Source organism: Xenopus tropicalis, chromosome 5, assembly GCF_000004195.4.
Source record: "Xenopus tropicalis strain Nigerian chromosome 5, UCB_Xtro_10.0, whole genome shotgun sequence".
NCBI lineage: Eukaryota > Metazoa > Chordata > Amphibia > Anura > Pipidae > Xenopus > Xenopus tropicalis.
The window spans coordinates 143,217,331-143,231,840 of NC_030681.2; the positions used below are offsets into that span (position 1 = coordinate 143,217,331).

The 14,510-nt window shown below is 46.4% G+C and overlaps 1 protein-coding gene across 1 annotated transcript in view; it reads right to left on the reverse strand.

Moving 5' to 3' along the window:
- Nucleotides 1-11,175, reverse strand: part of sdc1 (syndecan 1) — a 35,821-nt gene extending 24,646 nt beyond the window's left edge. Inside the window, exon 1 of the mRNA XM_031902967.1 lies at nucleotides 10,977-11,175. Coding sequence (XP_031758827.1) covers nucleotides 10,977-11,036 — 60 coding nt within the window. The 5' untranslated portion in view covers nucleotides 11,037-11,175. The remainder of the gene's footprint in view (nucleotides 1-10,976) is intronic.
- Between the last annotated feature and the right edge of the window lie 3,335 nt (nucleotides 11,176-14,510).

Consider the following 14,510-nt stretch of genomic DNA (forward strand, 5'->3'; position numbering starts at 1 on the left):
CTGCGGTGCAATTCTATGTAAATACACAACTATAAAGAAAAGGAACAACTGACAGATCTGCCTTGAAGTGACTTAACCTCTGAAACACACCGGAGCGTTATGAGATAAACTCCTGGCACCCCATGAAACCGTGACTCACTCGGGGTGTGCCCCATGCCACTCAACACTCAGGCCTCAAACCTGGAGCCAGGATTGTCCCATATAGCCCTTAGGGGCAAGACAAGTAAAGATTTCACCTATTAACCCATATACAAGCAGATAGCTTTGTTTTATATACACAGCTCAGACAAAGGTACTTGGCATTATCATTCACATCAGTGCCAGCCCCACAGAAGCTTACAATCTAATGTCTATATCTGCCCACAAAGCTGTCTAGTCTTTGCCTGGCAGTTACATGACTTTGCGGCAAATGTACAGAAAAAGACGTTATTATGTTTAGCTAATTTGCAAGAAGAGAAAGCCAAACAAGCCTCTGCAGCCACTGTCAATACAGAAAGTCAACTAACCTGTTTGCTACTGGCAATTACAGAGAAAACACAACTCTGTTTGATTTCCAGACATCTCCACATAACAATATATAGAAAATATTTAGTGAGCCCATTTCTGGGGTACAAGTAATGGAACAGAGTGCTTATTATGCCCAACGTGCACGCTTTATATTTATTTGTCCGAGGGATTCCACATTTATGGGAGCTTGGCCAAAGTCAAAATCTATGGTAGCCTTGCTATTGCTAAACTGCCCAGCTAGGGGTAATAATGAACGAAACAAACTGTTGTAATGGCTAGAAAATGGGTAGCCACCAACCAGAAGCATCTATTTTAATCAGATAACTCGTCCTTAATCAGGCCTGGCCTGGGAGTCCAAATAGACCCTGCCGTTCCAAGTGCACAGAGGTCCTGAGAACAGCCCTGAAAGTCTTCCAAGGACTGAAGTTCTAAGGAGATGCCCCCTCCAAAGAGACCTCCAAGTAATGGAGAATGCAGTCTAGACTACAGTCAGGATAATATTTGGATCAAATGCTTATTTGATGCTTTGGATACTCTCAGATCACCTTCAGCAGGGTAAAGGAATATTTTATATCTCTCCACCCTTGCTATGACCGAAGTCCCCGAACAAATGTCTGTTTGCAAAGAACTTGGTCATCAACCCAAAAGGTCTGTAAGCATTCAATTCACGTGCAAGTATTTAACCATGTGGTCCTAAAGCAGAACTGGTCCCCACATTGGCCCCTGTGAGAAATGCACTAGAATCCTAGCATTTGCGCTTGTCAGTACACATAGCAAGCCCAAAATTACCCGATGTGCCTTAGCCCTTAACTACAGGAAAATTCCCGAAACAAGTCTGGAAGCTTTAGGAAATAGCTGCTTAAGTACATTAAATACAAATCAGCTTTGTTTCTTTGATACGGGCAGAGATTATTTTCCTAATAAGAGCCGAAGGCTGCAGATCCACCCAAGGGGGGGTAAATGATTGCTAGAATTCTAGTTAATTTGTACGCTAATCCCAAATGCCTGGCATATATATATTTATTTCAGCTTTCTAAAAAGGTAGAGTTCTCTTCATAAATGTGCCAAAGCTGAAGTCTGATCCAAAGAAGAATAAACATTTTACATTTTCTGATAGGATATGATGGATATTTAGTGGTATTGCCTACAGAGTTGCACCAAATCCATCGTTTTTGACCGAATCAAATTTGCAACAAAAAGGTTAATCAGAATATTCCTTTATAATAAACAAGAGACATGAATATTCTGTAAGTTATATCCTTATAAATGGTGCTTAGTGATGTAATCTGCTATAATCAGTGCTCAGTGATGTAATTTCTGTCACATGACTCACTGATAATATTATATTAAATATATTAAATTATAATAAATATAATTTATATAATTATAAATAATAATGTACCCCATTGTAAAATATGAGGATATTAAAAGTCACCATGACCTGGATAAAAGCACTCAACCTTTGGCTTTGTGCATTTATGGTCTTGGAACTCCTTGTTACTTATAATATACTTATATTTTACCATAGGGGATAGATTGCATGGGTTCAGGTTAATGTGCTAGAGGTTACAGCCAAACCCTCCTGTTGAAGAGCGACCTGGTCTTCTCCCAGTGGTTGATGCTCTAACACAGTGCTGTCCAACTGGCGGCCCGCGACCCCCCTCTGTGTGGCCCCCCACCTGTCTGGCTGCTTTGATGGTTTACCCTTGTATAAGCTTTAAATGGTATCAGTACTGAGATTAACTGCCCCCCTGCATGGTTCTCACCTCAGATTCAGGCTGTAATCCCTCTGTATTGTTTAAATATGTAATCCCCTGTGTTGTTCACACCTTTTAATCTATGCATTGTTTACCCCCTGCAGTGTTCACACTTCAGGCTCAGGCTGTAATCACCCCCATTGTTCAACTGTTCACACCTCAGGCCTGTGTGTAGGCAGCATAGGGTAGGCTGAGTATGGCACATAGGCAGCATGGGGCAGGGAGGGTATGGCACAAACAGGCAGCATAGGACAGGGTGGGTATTGAACACACAGGCAGGGTAGGGCAGAGTATGGCACACACAGGCAGGGTAGGGCAGAGTATGGCACACACAGGCAGCATATGGCAGGCAGAGTATGGCACACACTGGCAGGGTAGGGCAGAGTATGGCACACACAGGCAGCATATGGCAGGCAGAGTATGGCACACACTGGCAGGGTAGGGCAGAGTATGGCACACACAGGCAGCATATGGCAGGCAGAGTATGGCGCACACACAGGCAGGGTAGGGCAGAGTATGGCATACACAGGCAGCTTATGGAAGACATGGGCATCATAGGGCAGGCAGAGTATGGCAAACACAGGCAGCATATGGCAGACACAGGCATCATGGGGCAGGCAGAGTATGGCACACACAGGTAGCGTAGGGCAGGCAGAGTGCTACCCTATGCTGCCTGTGGGAGGTGAACCTGGCAGGGGTTTGTTCTGGGAGTTTGTTAGCAGTTGGAAATAGCCAGTAAATGGTCCCTAAGGTGTGTAATTATGTACTGGGGGTTGCTGTGCTATCCACAGGGGAAGAGTCATATGGATTTTAGGGTGTGTCTTAATATGACATAATATAATTCTTTCACATATTAATGATGGTTGATATCCCTGCAGCGAGGGCCAAGCATTTGGGTTTTTGCTGCACTACCACCATTGTGATAAAATGGGTGTGGTTTGAAGTGGGTGTGGTTTAAATGGGGAGTGGCTTCCATTAGCGGCCCTCCACCATGTATGCGTGAGAAATTCCGGCCCTCGGCACCGCAGAAGTTGGACAGCACTGCTCTAACACATACCCAATTAGCTTATGCCTAATTACTACATGGCATCTGATGTGACACATTCCATTTAATGAGGGCCCTGATAGAGCGATGACATGTGGTGTGACATAGGCCATTTAATGAGTGCCCAAATGGACCTTTGCGGTGACCTTACATTTGATGCATTTGCTTCCAATCTCTAGCGGAATTACAGGTACAGAATAAAATGCGTCTCATCAATCCCTTTCGGTTGGACTCCTTATCAATAACATGGGGTAAAGTTGATGGGCCACAACGGAAAATAAGACAAGCCAAAGCCCAATTCAATATATGGACACTTGTCATTCTGAATAGTGTTTCTCACTTATTGACAGATTCCCAATTCATTCAATAGCATCAATCCAACTATCTGTACACTGCTGGAATGGATATCATTATGGCCTAACTGAATAGATACCATTTGTAAGGGCTGTCAGTAGCCCCGAAAGGTTGCAATTAATTCTACCCATAAAGGGGTCTCACATTTATTCCACTTTATCCTTATCACTGGCAAACAGTACCACATGTTGCTTTGAACCACAATGACAAATGGCATAGTATGTGCCAGTTATACCAACCTCGGAAGGAAGCCCAGTGGCAATAAGGAAATGCCTCAATTAGCTGTCCCTGTAACTGTTTATTGTGGGTTATAGTTGAACAGAAGTGTAAATAACAGGCGCAGACAAGTTACTTCCATGTTTGCTAAAAATGTACAGTGTGTGCATTTATGGTAGCAGACAAACACATGGATCATGCTGACTTATCGCTGGGGAGGTTCAGAACACCCATATGGGCAGTGCCAGATACACAATGGGCACAACACAGTGCTACTAAGTCACCGTGCACCCTGTTGGTATCGGCCATGCCCTGCTAAGCTAGCTACATCAGGCTGGGGCACGCTAGGCAACTTAGTAGCATGTGTGGCCACAGCCTAAGACTATTGTAGGACCACCATGAGAATTTTTAGGACATACTGCCCATCCTACCAGGGAGCTTTGAGTATCTTCCATGAAATGTCTGCCCCTGGGTGGGCACTAACAACGTCTATATTCTTTGTATGTAAACAGAGCTTTTAGGCACCCCCCACAGAAGCTCACATGGCCCATCACAGAAATATACACCTATGTTCTTTGCATGTACACATACGGAACAGAGCTTTTAGGTGCCCCTCATAGTAGCTCCGTGGCCCAGCATAGAAATACATATACCTAATATTGAATTTAGGTGCCCAGCAATCCATGCAAGCACAGCAAGCTCACAGATAGACATAGATGTTGCAAGCGCACCTACCTATCTGCTGTGGGCGCCAACTATAAACGCACACAATAAGCAGTGCCATCATTATTAAGGTTCACGGGAGATAAAGCAAAGAGTCATGTAGCAAACAGACTGGGAGGCAGCAGAATTATATAACGGTACAGCACTGCAGCTGAACTACAAGTCCCTGCACCCCATACTGACCGTGGGTAACTGCTCTGGGTAGCACTTTACTAGGTCAGACACTTACAGTTAACTCAAACATTGCCAGCAGGCCTGTCGCAGTGAATGGGTTAAGAGGCAAGTCTCCCTGCACTGCATGACTGACTGTTGCACCACTAAAAGGAAATAAAACAAACACGGAGTGGGAGAAGCTCAGAGTCTGTGATAAGTGGGACAGGTGTTTCTCTTCCCGAGGAGGCAGAACGGCGTGTAGGCACCACAAGAAAGGCACAGAACAAAGAAACCCTATACGAGGCGCACACAATGGGGAAACCGATCCCTGCCGGAGACCTGTTTACACAACATCAAACCCTTTCAGCTGGGAGGATCCCTAACCTGGCCCTGGCACAGACAGCAAGGGAAGGGCAAATGTGGGGCACATGGGGCAGAATGGAAGGGAAGGTGCGGGGGGGACAAATGAGGCAAGAAAGAAAGCATGGCATAAAAGTTGATTGTGATTATCCTGTTGTGCCTAAATGTTATATGGTCCAAAAATAAAATGTGACTTAGCTGTGCCACCTGGGAGATGCCAGCAAGCTCTGCCTGCCCCTGTACTGTACGTGGGGCCAATGTCCTTGACGGGACAATTAAAACCTGACCCTAGCACTCTATAAAAATGAGTACTCATAATGCAAAAACCAACCGTAAAGCAGTATTTTGAAAGTATTTTTGACCTGCATAAGGTTTACCCTTGCTGGGTGCAATATCTTTGGAAAGCCCACCCATTACTGCCCCCCCTAGTGATCAGAGAGGGAAACCAGATAATAAAAAACATTCATTTCAGTCAAAAGGATTCTACTATATTAAAGTACAACTAAAGCCTGCCATACTCTTTCAGCCCATGCATTAGATTTCCCTGCCGCCATCTTGGATTCTCCCCAACCTGCAGATTACATGCCTCTAGAGCAGTGACCCCCAACCAGGGACTCAAAAGGCAACATTTTGCTCACCAACCCTGCAATGTATATCAGTTGCCACCAAAATGGCATACATTTGTACTGCATATACCGCCTCCGTTTGCCAGCACCATCACATTTTCCTAAAGCAAATAGCAGCTTTCAACCAGTGGGCATTTTTCACATAATCCGTTACATTTAAATCTGCACACAACATACATGCCATAAGGCTCTTATTCGGCATAAATTCTGCTTTGTTTGAACACTGTAGTGATTAAGCTGAGCTCAGGAGAGAAAGTTAGGAGAAAAAAAATAAAAACACTACTCTAGCTGTCTGCTCCTATGGAAGCCAGCAATGTCATCTCTTTATTGGCTGCTAGAATGGAAGGTGTGTTTAGCAATCTGGAAGAACTGAGCATGCTCAGGAGCCAACAGCAAAAGCAAATTCCTGAGTGGGTTACAGGAGGAGAAGGAAATCTAAGTGATTAAGGGGATGCTGCAGCCTTACTATTAACCTCTGGACAACCCGAGTGGCAGGTATTGAAAGATTTCAAAGAGGCTGTTCACTGATTAATGTGTGTGTGGGGGGGGGGGGGTTGTACATGTCCTTTAAAGCAGGTGCTAAGTTTGGGGCCCCTGTTCTAGAAGAAATGAGGACTCTACACACTGATTGGTAAAGACCAGGTGAAAAATTCAATCACATTCAGAGGGAGACAAGCACATTATAAAGCCTGTACCAGCCAAGGACATAGATAATTACTCAAATGTGCCCAAATTCCTGGAGCCCAATCTGCAAAGTCTGAGGGGGCCGACTCCAAAGCAAAGACAGAAGGGGCGGAACCCTGGCAGCTTTAGGGTGAAGGCACATGGAGCTACGTAGTAGCAGCTACTTGTCATGGCTACTAAACACCAGAAAATCCCCTGCCATAGACAATACTGAGAATTGCCTCTGCTAAAACACACCTAGAGACAATTAACAGCAAATTATCAGCATTGTCTATTTTAGTAGCCACAACAAGTAGCTGCTACTAGTAGCTCTGTGTGTCTTCACCCTTATGGTTCTGTGAGGCCTGTAGTAGTACTGTCCATTTGGAAGCTCATGGATATGGCCCTTAAAAGGTATTTACATGGCCTCTGCCTGCTCAATACAATACTTGCACACAGTGCAGGCAATATATGATTGACAGCTCAGATTTTTAAATACATTTATAACAGATATGGATGATTTTTTTATTATGTTTAATTTTCAAAGGTTTTATTATACAGCTTTTTATGTGTGGGTGACAGTTCCCCTTTAAAAAATACAAGCCTCCTGAGTTCTCACACTGCCAAGAATGGGCCAAGGATGATCTGAACATTGGACCCTCGTGCCACTACCACTCAGATTATTCACGTGTGCAGTGGGACCAGTCGTGGTTCACATACACGGGCAGAAAGTCATCAGGGTATCCCATGCAGCAAATTATTAATTATTAACTATTTATAGATTTCTGAATTATGAACTGGGATAACAGTTTTGGTCCAGAGCATTAGAAGAGTAAATGTCAGTTCAGTCAAGACGACTCATATTTCTGCCCCTATAGGGGCAACCTAAGTCTCCCTAAAGGTAATTTATATTTCCAGCTTTTGTGACAGTTACAGTAAGGTAAGTTACGGATGGATAAGTCATAATAATCCAAGGCTTTTCTCAAACACAGCAGTCCAATCCTTCTTTATGGCGCCTCTTTTTGTAACAGAGCCTTTAGTCACACTGGTCACGCATCTAGCCCACTGTAAATACACAGATACCTCAAAAAAAACAAATTCAACACCTTTCATGTAAAATCCAACATGAAAACTCTTGGCCTGCAGCCACTGATCTAGAAAGCCAAGCACGTCATTTTGGAATGTTATGCCCTACAAAGCTGTTTCTGTGCCGATGGCTCCTGCCTTGGGCTACTGACTGCTGCTTACATCACAGGCCTGAATGCAAGTAAAAGGGCCCTTGTGTTACCTGCCCTGCTTTAACACCTTCACTGCCAGAGGCATGGGAGGACAAGGCTCCTGTTTGCATTCTGGGCTTATCTTGCATAATGTTATGCTGCCGTACAAAACTTTCAGTTTGCAATGAAAACTTTCTCCGTCCCCACCCATGCCCAGAGGGTGGTAAAAACCACCAGAGGCGTCTCTCCTAGCCACCCTGCATGCACAGAGCCAGGCCCTGCTTGTAACCCGAGAGCCAACATCCTGGCTGGGAGGCAGGTAAACGCCGGCTCCTCAAGGCAGCCATTAAAGTGCCCTGAATTGGCCACTTGTTACCCTAGACACATTCCCCATAACAATAGCTGGTTGGATACCGAAGGTCTCCACCAAGTCAAGTGGTATGGCAGTGCCCACCAAACCAACAAATGCAATTATCTGGGAAAGAAATAAGATAGCTCACAGGATATGTAAGGAAAGATATGGGCACGATAGCTGGCCTGATAATGATGCTTTTATAGCCAGGGCTACATGGTGGCCTATATAGTCATCTATTATCTGATGTAAGTTGCCCTGCTGCCACACTGGCATAGTTCAAGATGCAGTCCCTATTGGCTAATACACAATGGCACATCTCAACCAAGAATTAGGGTGCAGCCCACTACCATATAGGACTTTGGACTTTGCAGGCCACATCTGGAACCATGGTGCCTGCATCGTAGCCAATCACTGTCTCAGCTGGCACTTGCATGCTTGCCCGGGGCAGAATGGGTTCCCTGCCAGCGTACAGGTGACTAATATCTCTTTGGTCAGGGATAGGCCAACGACCGCGAGGCTTGCCAACCTGCAACATGGAAGGAGCCCAACCTGGGACCAGTAATGATATATACTTATTAACTGTGAGCTTGAGCTAAATATTTCCACTGGCATTACCTCACCGACCGGGCAGCGCTGCCAATGTACCCAGCGTGCCAACTGAAACAGTGTCCTGTAACACCAAGGGCACAACTCCAACACTCACACGTCTAACGTTCTGAAGCAACGTCTTGATTCATGGAACCCCCAAATTACCCCCACAGAACCCAAGTGGTCACAGGGCATATACCCTATGTACAAAGCACCAAAAATATTCAACCACTCATCTATTAATTTAGTAGAATTCAGACTGATCTTATACAGACAGCAAAGTTGTAGAGACCCCAAGAGATATAAATTGCTTGGAGGTTCAGGGATTGGATAGGCCAATGCCTTGGCATAAGGTGCTATAGATTTCTTGGATTGGCTGAATGGCAGCACCGTAGAATAAAGAAATATGGGAAGCACAGGGATTCTTTAAATCTCAAAGCCCCCGACAGAAGGTGCAGTGAATGGCACATCCAATAATAATAACTAGTCCCTGATGGGCAGGAAACAAAGGAGCATACGGTTCTGCAGCCCCATGTAGGTATATCCGCTCCCATGGATTGCACTCCCCAAGGGTGCCAATGGGCACACACCCATTCTACCTTCTGCACTACACGCACACCTGTCCCACTGGGTGGGCACTGCCTATGGCATATTGCTCCGGGGGGCACCCGAGTGGAAGAAGCTTATACAGGTATTCACTTGTGAGCAAGCAAATCTGATAAGCTTTGTACTAAAATCCCCAAACCACTTTATTTGGGGGGCAAAAAGCAGAAAACAAGAGGGGGTGACCAAATCCATAGTAGTAAAGCCCCCCAGTTCAGTTGGTGTCTGTAAGTTTCCTTCCCACACTAGCTCTAAGCCAGATAGCAGGGGCGGTGCATGGTTTTGTGTAACGAGGGGTTAACAAAAGGGAACACCAACATCCTGGTGCATTTACACAACACACACCCTGCTCATCTCTTCCCCCCCCCTCCCCTCCCACTATTTTGGAGCCCCCCTCAGGCAATTTCAAGGCTCCTCTCCCCATGTGCTGTTTATAGAGGGATAAAAAGAAAAAAGAAAGGGGGGGGACAGACTATGTACAAAGGCCAAACCACCCCACAGGTCTCCTTAAAACAGGTGACACTCAAGTCCAATTTAGACTCACTGCCCAGGTAGCTGCAGTGTAAGGGTTAATAATACAAGGAGAACTGATTACTAGGGTGGGGGGGGCTGGCTCTTAACTCTTTAACACTATGTCCAGGTACCAAATACTTCTTATGTGTGCATTAAACCAGCAGTGCAGGGGTTAACACCTGGACCGTCCAATACGAATTTGCCGCAGTAACAATAGACTGGGACTGTTTAAGCGTCACCATGGAGGGCAGGTAACGGGCTTGGAAGGGTTAAGGCCATGAAGCCATCTAAATCTCTGTAGGATCGGCACCGACTGATCAACTAATGATTTCCCTTTCTGAGCGCAACTGGTAATATGAGCCGGGCTGCTGCCTGTTTAACCCTCTCCCTGGCCAGGCAGGGCTACAAGTGGTTAAGCACAACAATAAACAGGTTCTAGTAGGATTAAGTCTAAAACAACTTTTCTGAGTTTTTTTTTCTTGGAAACGTTTCACCCCTCATCCGAGTGGCTTCTTCAGTTCAAATGTCTGGTAGGGAATTCCCTCTTCATAGACACAACAATAAACATTACAGCCCGGAGCCAGCAGCGCACAGGTTAAAGGTGAGGCTACTCACTAGGGACTAATGACTTCCCTGCTGGGAGCAGCTGATACCCTGAGGCTGTAGGTAATGCCCCCCCCCCCGGCGGGTAAGGGGTTAAGAGAAGCAAGTCACACACCTGGGGAGAGGGGGGAGCAGCTGATACCCTGAGGCTGTAGGTAATGCCCCCCCCCCCGGCGGGTAAGGGGTTAAGAGAAGCATGTCACACACCTGGGGAGAGGGGGAGCAGTGGATACCCTGAGGCTGTAGGTAATGCCCCCCCCCCCCCGGCGGGTAAGGGGTTAAGAGAAGCAAGTCACACACCTGGGGAGAGGGGGGAGCCCCTTTATAGGGATAAAAAGGATTAAAGGCAATGGAGGCCGAACACCTGGGTGACACAATACACCTGGGAGCGCCCATAGCGGCATTTAGGTGGGTACTGGGGCCCCCATAACTGTTGCTAGGATATAACAAATAGAAGCGGACCTGCCTCTCCGACTTCTGACCCCCAAACTCTGTAATGGTATCGCCTCATCCCAACCTGTTGCTGCACCGCTGCCAGCAGAACTACAACTCCCGGCATCCTCCCCAACACTACAACTCCCGGCATCCTCCCCAACACTACAACTCCCGGCATCCTTCCCAAAACTGCGGAGGAGCCGAGTTTCACTCGTTTATCAGGCAACATGGGTAATGAGTAATGGGGTACAGACTCACCATTATAGCCACCGAGCAGCACACTCCCAGCAAGTACAGGGCAACCAATAACTTGTCCATCGTGTGCGCAGCGCTGCCCGTCCCCTCACTCTCTGTGTCAGTGTGCCCAGGCAGCGCGTATGGATGTGACTTCCCTCCCTCTCTCTGCCCGGGATGTGCGATCCTGCCCTGGGAGGGAGGGGGAGCTTCCCTGCAAGCGCCGCCCCACTCTGCCCTATAGTGACCCTAGCGCGCCACCTACAGGCTGCTACACTGGTACTGCAGGGGAACATACACAGCACCTGGGGCCCCTACCTGCCGCTGTGTGTGCTGGGATTTGTGTCCCCCCGGTGTAGCAGCCCCTCACTATCTAACTCTAATTACATACAAACGGGCTGCCTTGTTAGCCTGGGAGTGTGGCTCTAAATTATAATGCTGTATCTGTACTATAAAACCATAGTTGGCCTTAGCTAATCAAGGAGTAATTGGCCTGTCTCTGCCCTTAATTCCTTAAGTGAGGGTTAAGGTCTCTCATTTTGGGGCTATTAAGGAGCACTAAACCCAACATTACTTGAGGTTGTTATGATTACAGACACACCCCAGTGACTCTAATGGCCTCCTGCCCCCGGCAGGCTCTGGTTCTTCTTATTCTAAAAAAAAAAACACCATACAGGGTCACTTTTGTGGGGAGACCTGTTCCATCTTTCTTCTTTCTACTGGTATCCCCTGCACCCAATCCAACTGGGCACAGGTACAGTTCAGTAATTACAGGGTACGATTTGTACTGCACTTGCACCTACCTAAAACACCAGGGATCCCTGGAGAAAGCAACAAGATGGTGGGGTGAACCCATGCTGCGTACTATGTACCCTATACTATTTAGTGCCACTTACAGAGGCACTAGGTGGGGTGGGGGTAAAGCAGGCTAAAGCAGTCACTAGTTATTGGGCTGGTAGGTCTCTGCACTTGGAATGTCAGGGCCTATTTTGACTCCCCATTCAGACCTGGGTTAAAGTGCAAAAATGGGCACAAACCACCATGTTTTTTATATTTACACACCCTACCCTGCATTTCTGAAATGAAGCGCAACAAAGACCTGTGTCCGGCCTAAAAATACAATCTACCTGTATTCAGCAGCACCATATTCATGGGTGGGCTGGGATAAGGCACATAGGAGCCCCCTCCCACCATTTACCTTGCATGTACTGCGGGGCACAAGTTGGGGGGCACCAGCAGGCACAAGGCGCAAAGGAGACTTCCTTGCACCCACCAGCAATCTGTTTGCACCTCATGGGAGAGAAGCCAATGACCCCCTCTATTTGTTAGTAGTCAGTGGTCTGCCTCCATATGCACAGGGGGGTGCAGAGGGTACCCCAGTCAGGGGCCCAAGGGATGCAATTCATGGGTGGCAAATTCTTGTGCTGGGAAGTCTTTTCATTGGGGCCCCATTCTACTTGTTAGAAGGGCCCCACCCAGGGAACCCAGCTACACCATGAACTTTGTTTGGGAGGGGGCCCTAATAACATATAAGTATGGTGCTTGGGGCCCAATCTTTGCTGGTGGGGGGCCTGTATTCGCATCCTAAGGTCGGAATTTGGCCTCAAGGGGTCTCCTGCATAAATCAGAAAAGCTGGCCATACATTTGCTTGTTTGGCAAAGTCCAATAACATGTGGACCAAAGTTAGTGTTGCCACCCTTTTCTGCGGCTAATACCGGCAAATGGTAAGCGGGTAGAGAAATTGCAGAGGGATATGGGCAGAGGTGAGCCCATAGGTATAAAGGGTGTTCGCAGCGGAGAGGGTCAGGGAAGGGAGCGATTTATAGGCCTGGTGGCAACCCTAACCAAAGTTTGGATTTGGTCCTGCAGATTGCACCAACACTCTGATATTTAGCCAGGTATCACTTAAGAAGACAGTTGCAAGAGCCGCTACAAGGGCAAACTTGGTCTGGAAGGGCTGAGTCAGCAGCTTTTATCAGCCATGTACAGCCAACTTCATACAGGCAATAATGTAGGCAAGTTTATAGTTTTTGATACAAAATATATGAATATACTTTTTATTTATTTTAAATAAAGGGTAAAGCAGCACTTGAATGCTTAAATAAAGGGGACACTAAGCCTTTGAGTGCATATTATGAAGGGGATGAATAAGAGAGTGAATAGAGAGGCGTTGTACTGAGATACAGGTTGCAGCATGTTCCAATGCAGAAAGGCTCTTAGCGCCGAGGCTCTGTGTTTGCCGACTGTCGGGGGGCGCTCAGATCCAGAGGTGTCACCCTGTACGAATGTAAACCCATCTTTCATCAAGAGCTGTTCTACCTTTCACAATGTATTTCATGTTCAATTTACTGAACGTAATGACTCCCAGTCACGGCTGAAATAGCGATCTGATTCGGGTACTGGAAGATCAAGTCCAAGGCAACACTTTATCCATCAAATGAAAGACTGATCTTAATCTGTAGCCGGGGGTGCCCAGGTAACTCGGGGGAGTTGCCAATCATTATTATTGGCAGGGGGCTGAGCCTGAAAACCAGTTAGGCTTAGGTATAGGGACAATGCCTATTTGCTCTTGAGACACAGCTGAAATATAAGGGCCAAATGTTGGGTGACAACATGGCATGTAAAGCTGCTGAAAAGCCTGAGCTGCAGTTAAAGGAAAACTATTCCTCCAAACAATGTAGGTCTCTATAAAAATATATTGAATAAACAGCTCATATGTAAAACCCTGCTTCATCTAAATAAACCATTTTCATAAAAATATACTTTTTTAGTAGTATGTGCCATTGGGTAATCCTAAATAGAAAACTGCCATTTTAAGAATCAAGGGCCGCCCCCTGGGATCATAGGATTCACAGTGCACACAAACAAGCCAAGGCACACATACATGCTAGGCAGTATTTATAAAAAGGCACTCAAGTGAAAATTTTTTTAAAAAAAATATACCCCCACCGTGTATTCCCCTAGGAGCTGGGGGGGTGAGGGGGATAAGGGGTTCCGGGCTTTGGGGGACCATCACAAAATGGAGGCTCAAGGGAAAGGATGTAAAAGGGCAATATTTACTGATATATATATTCCAGTTCGGTGAGATTCCTTTACAGGCCACTTAGTATGATATAAACTCTCAGTTAAGGGAGTGCTGGCCATAATGTTTGGCCAGTGGGCCATTAAAGAACCAGAAGAAAGGTGCTTGATTGCCGCTGTTTATGAGGCTACTACAGAAGGCTCGTAACCGGGGTCAGGGCTATCTTGCTCCGCTGATCTTATCCAACCCAATTACACTGATAAAAATCATTCCACACCTATTAAAACGCTAAAGGGACCCCAATTCACACGTCTTTAAAGCACACAAGCCCCTTGGCTGGGTCTTCCAGCGAGTCTCCGAGTTTCTTTTACAGCGTTCCAGGTCCATTTAAATATCAACAGCCTCGGCCCATAAAACCCCTCGCAGCCAGACTCACTGGCAGCAGGTCCAGGTAGCCTGCGAAGCCGCATATTTAATGGAGCAGTTTGGGGGTGGGAGGAAGGTTTCATAGAGATCTGCACAGATCTAACTGCCA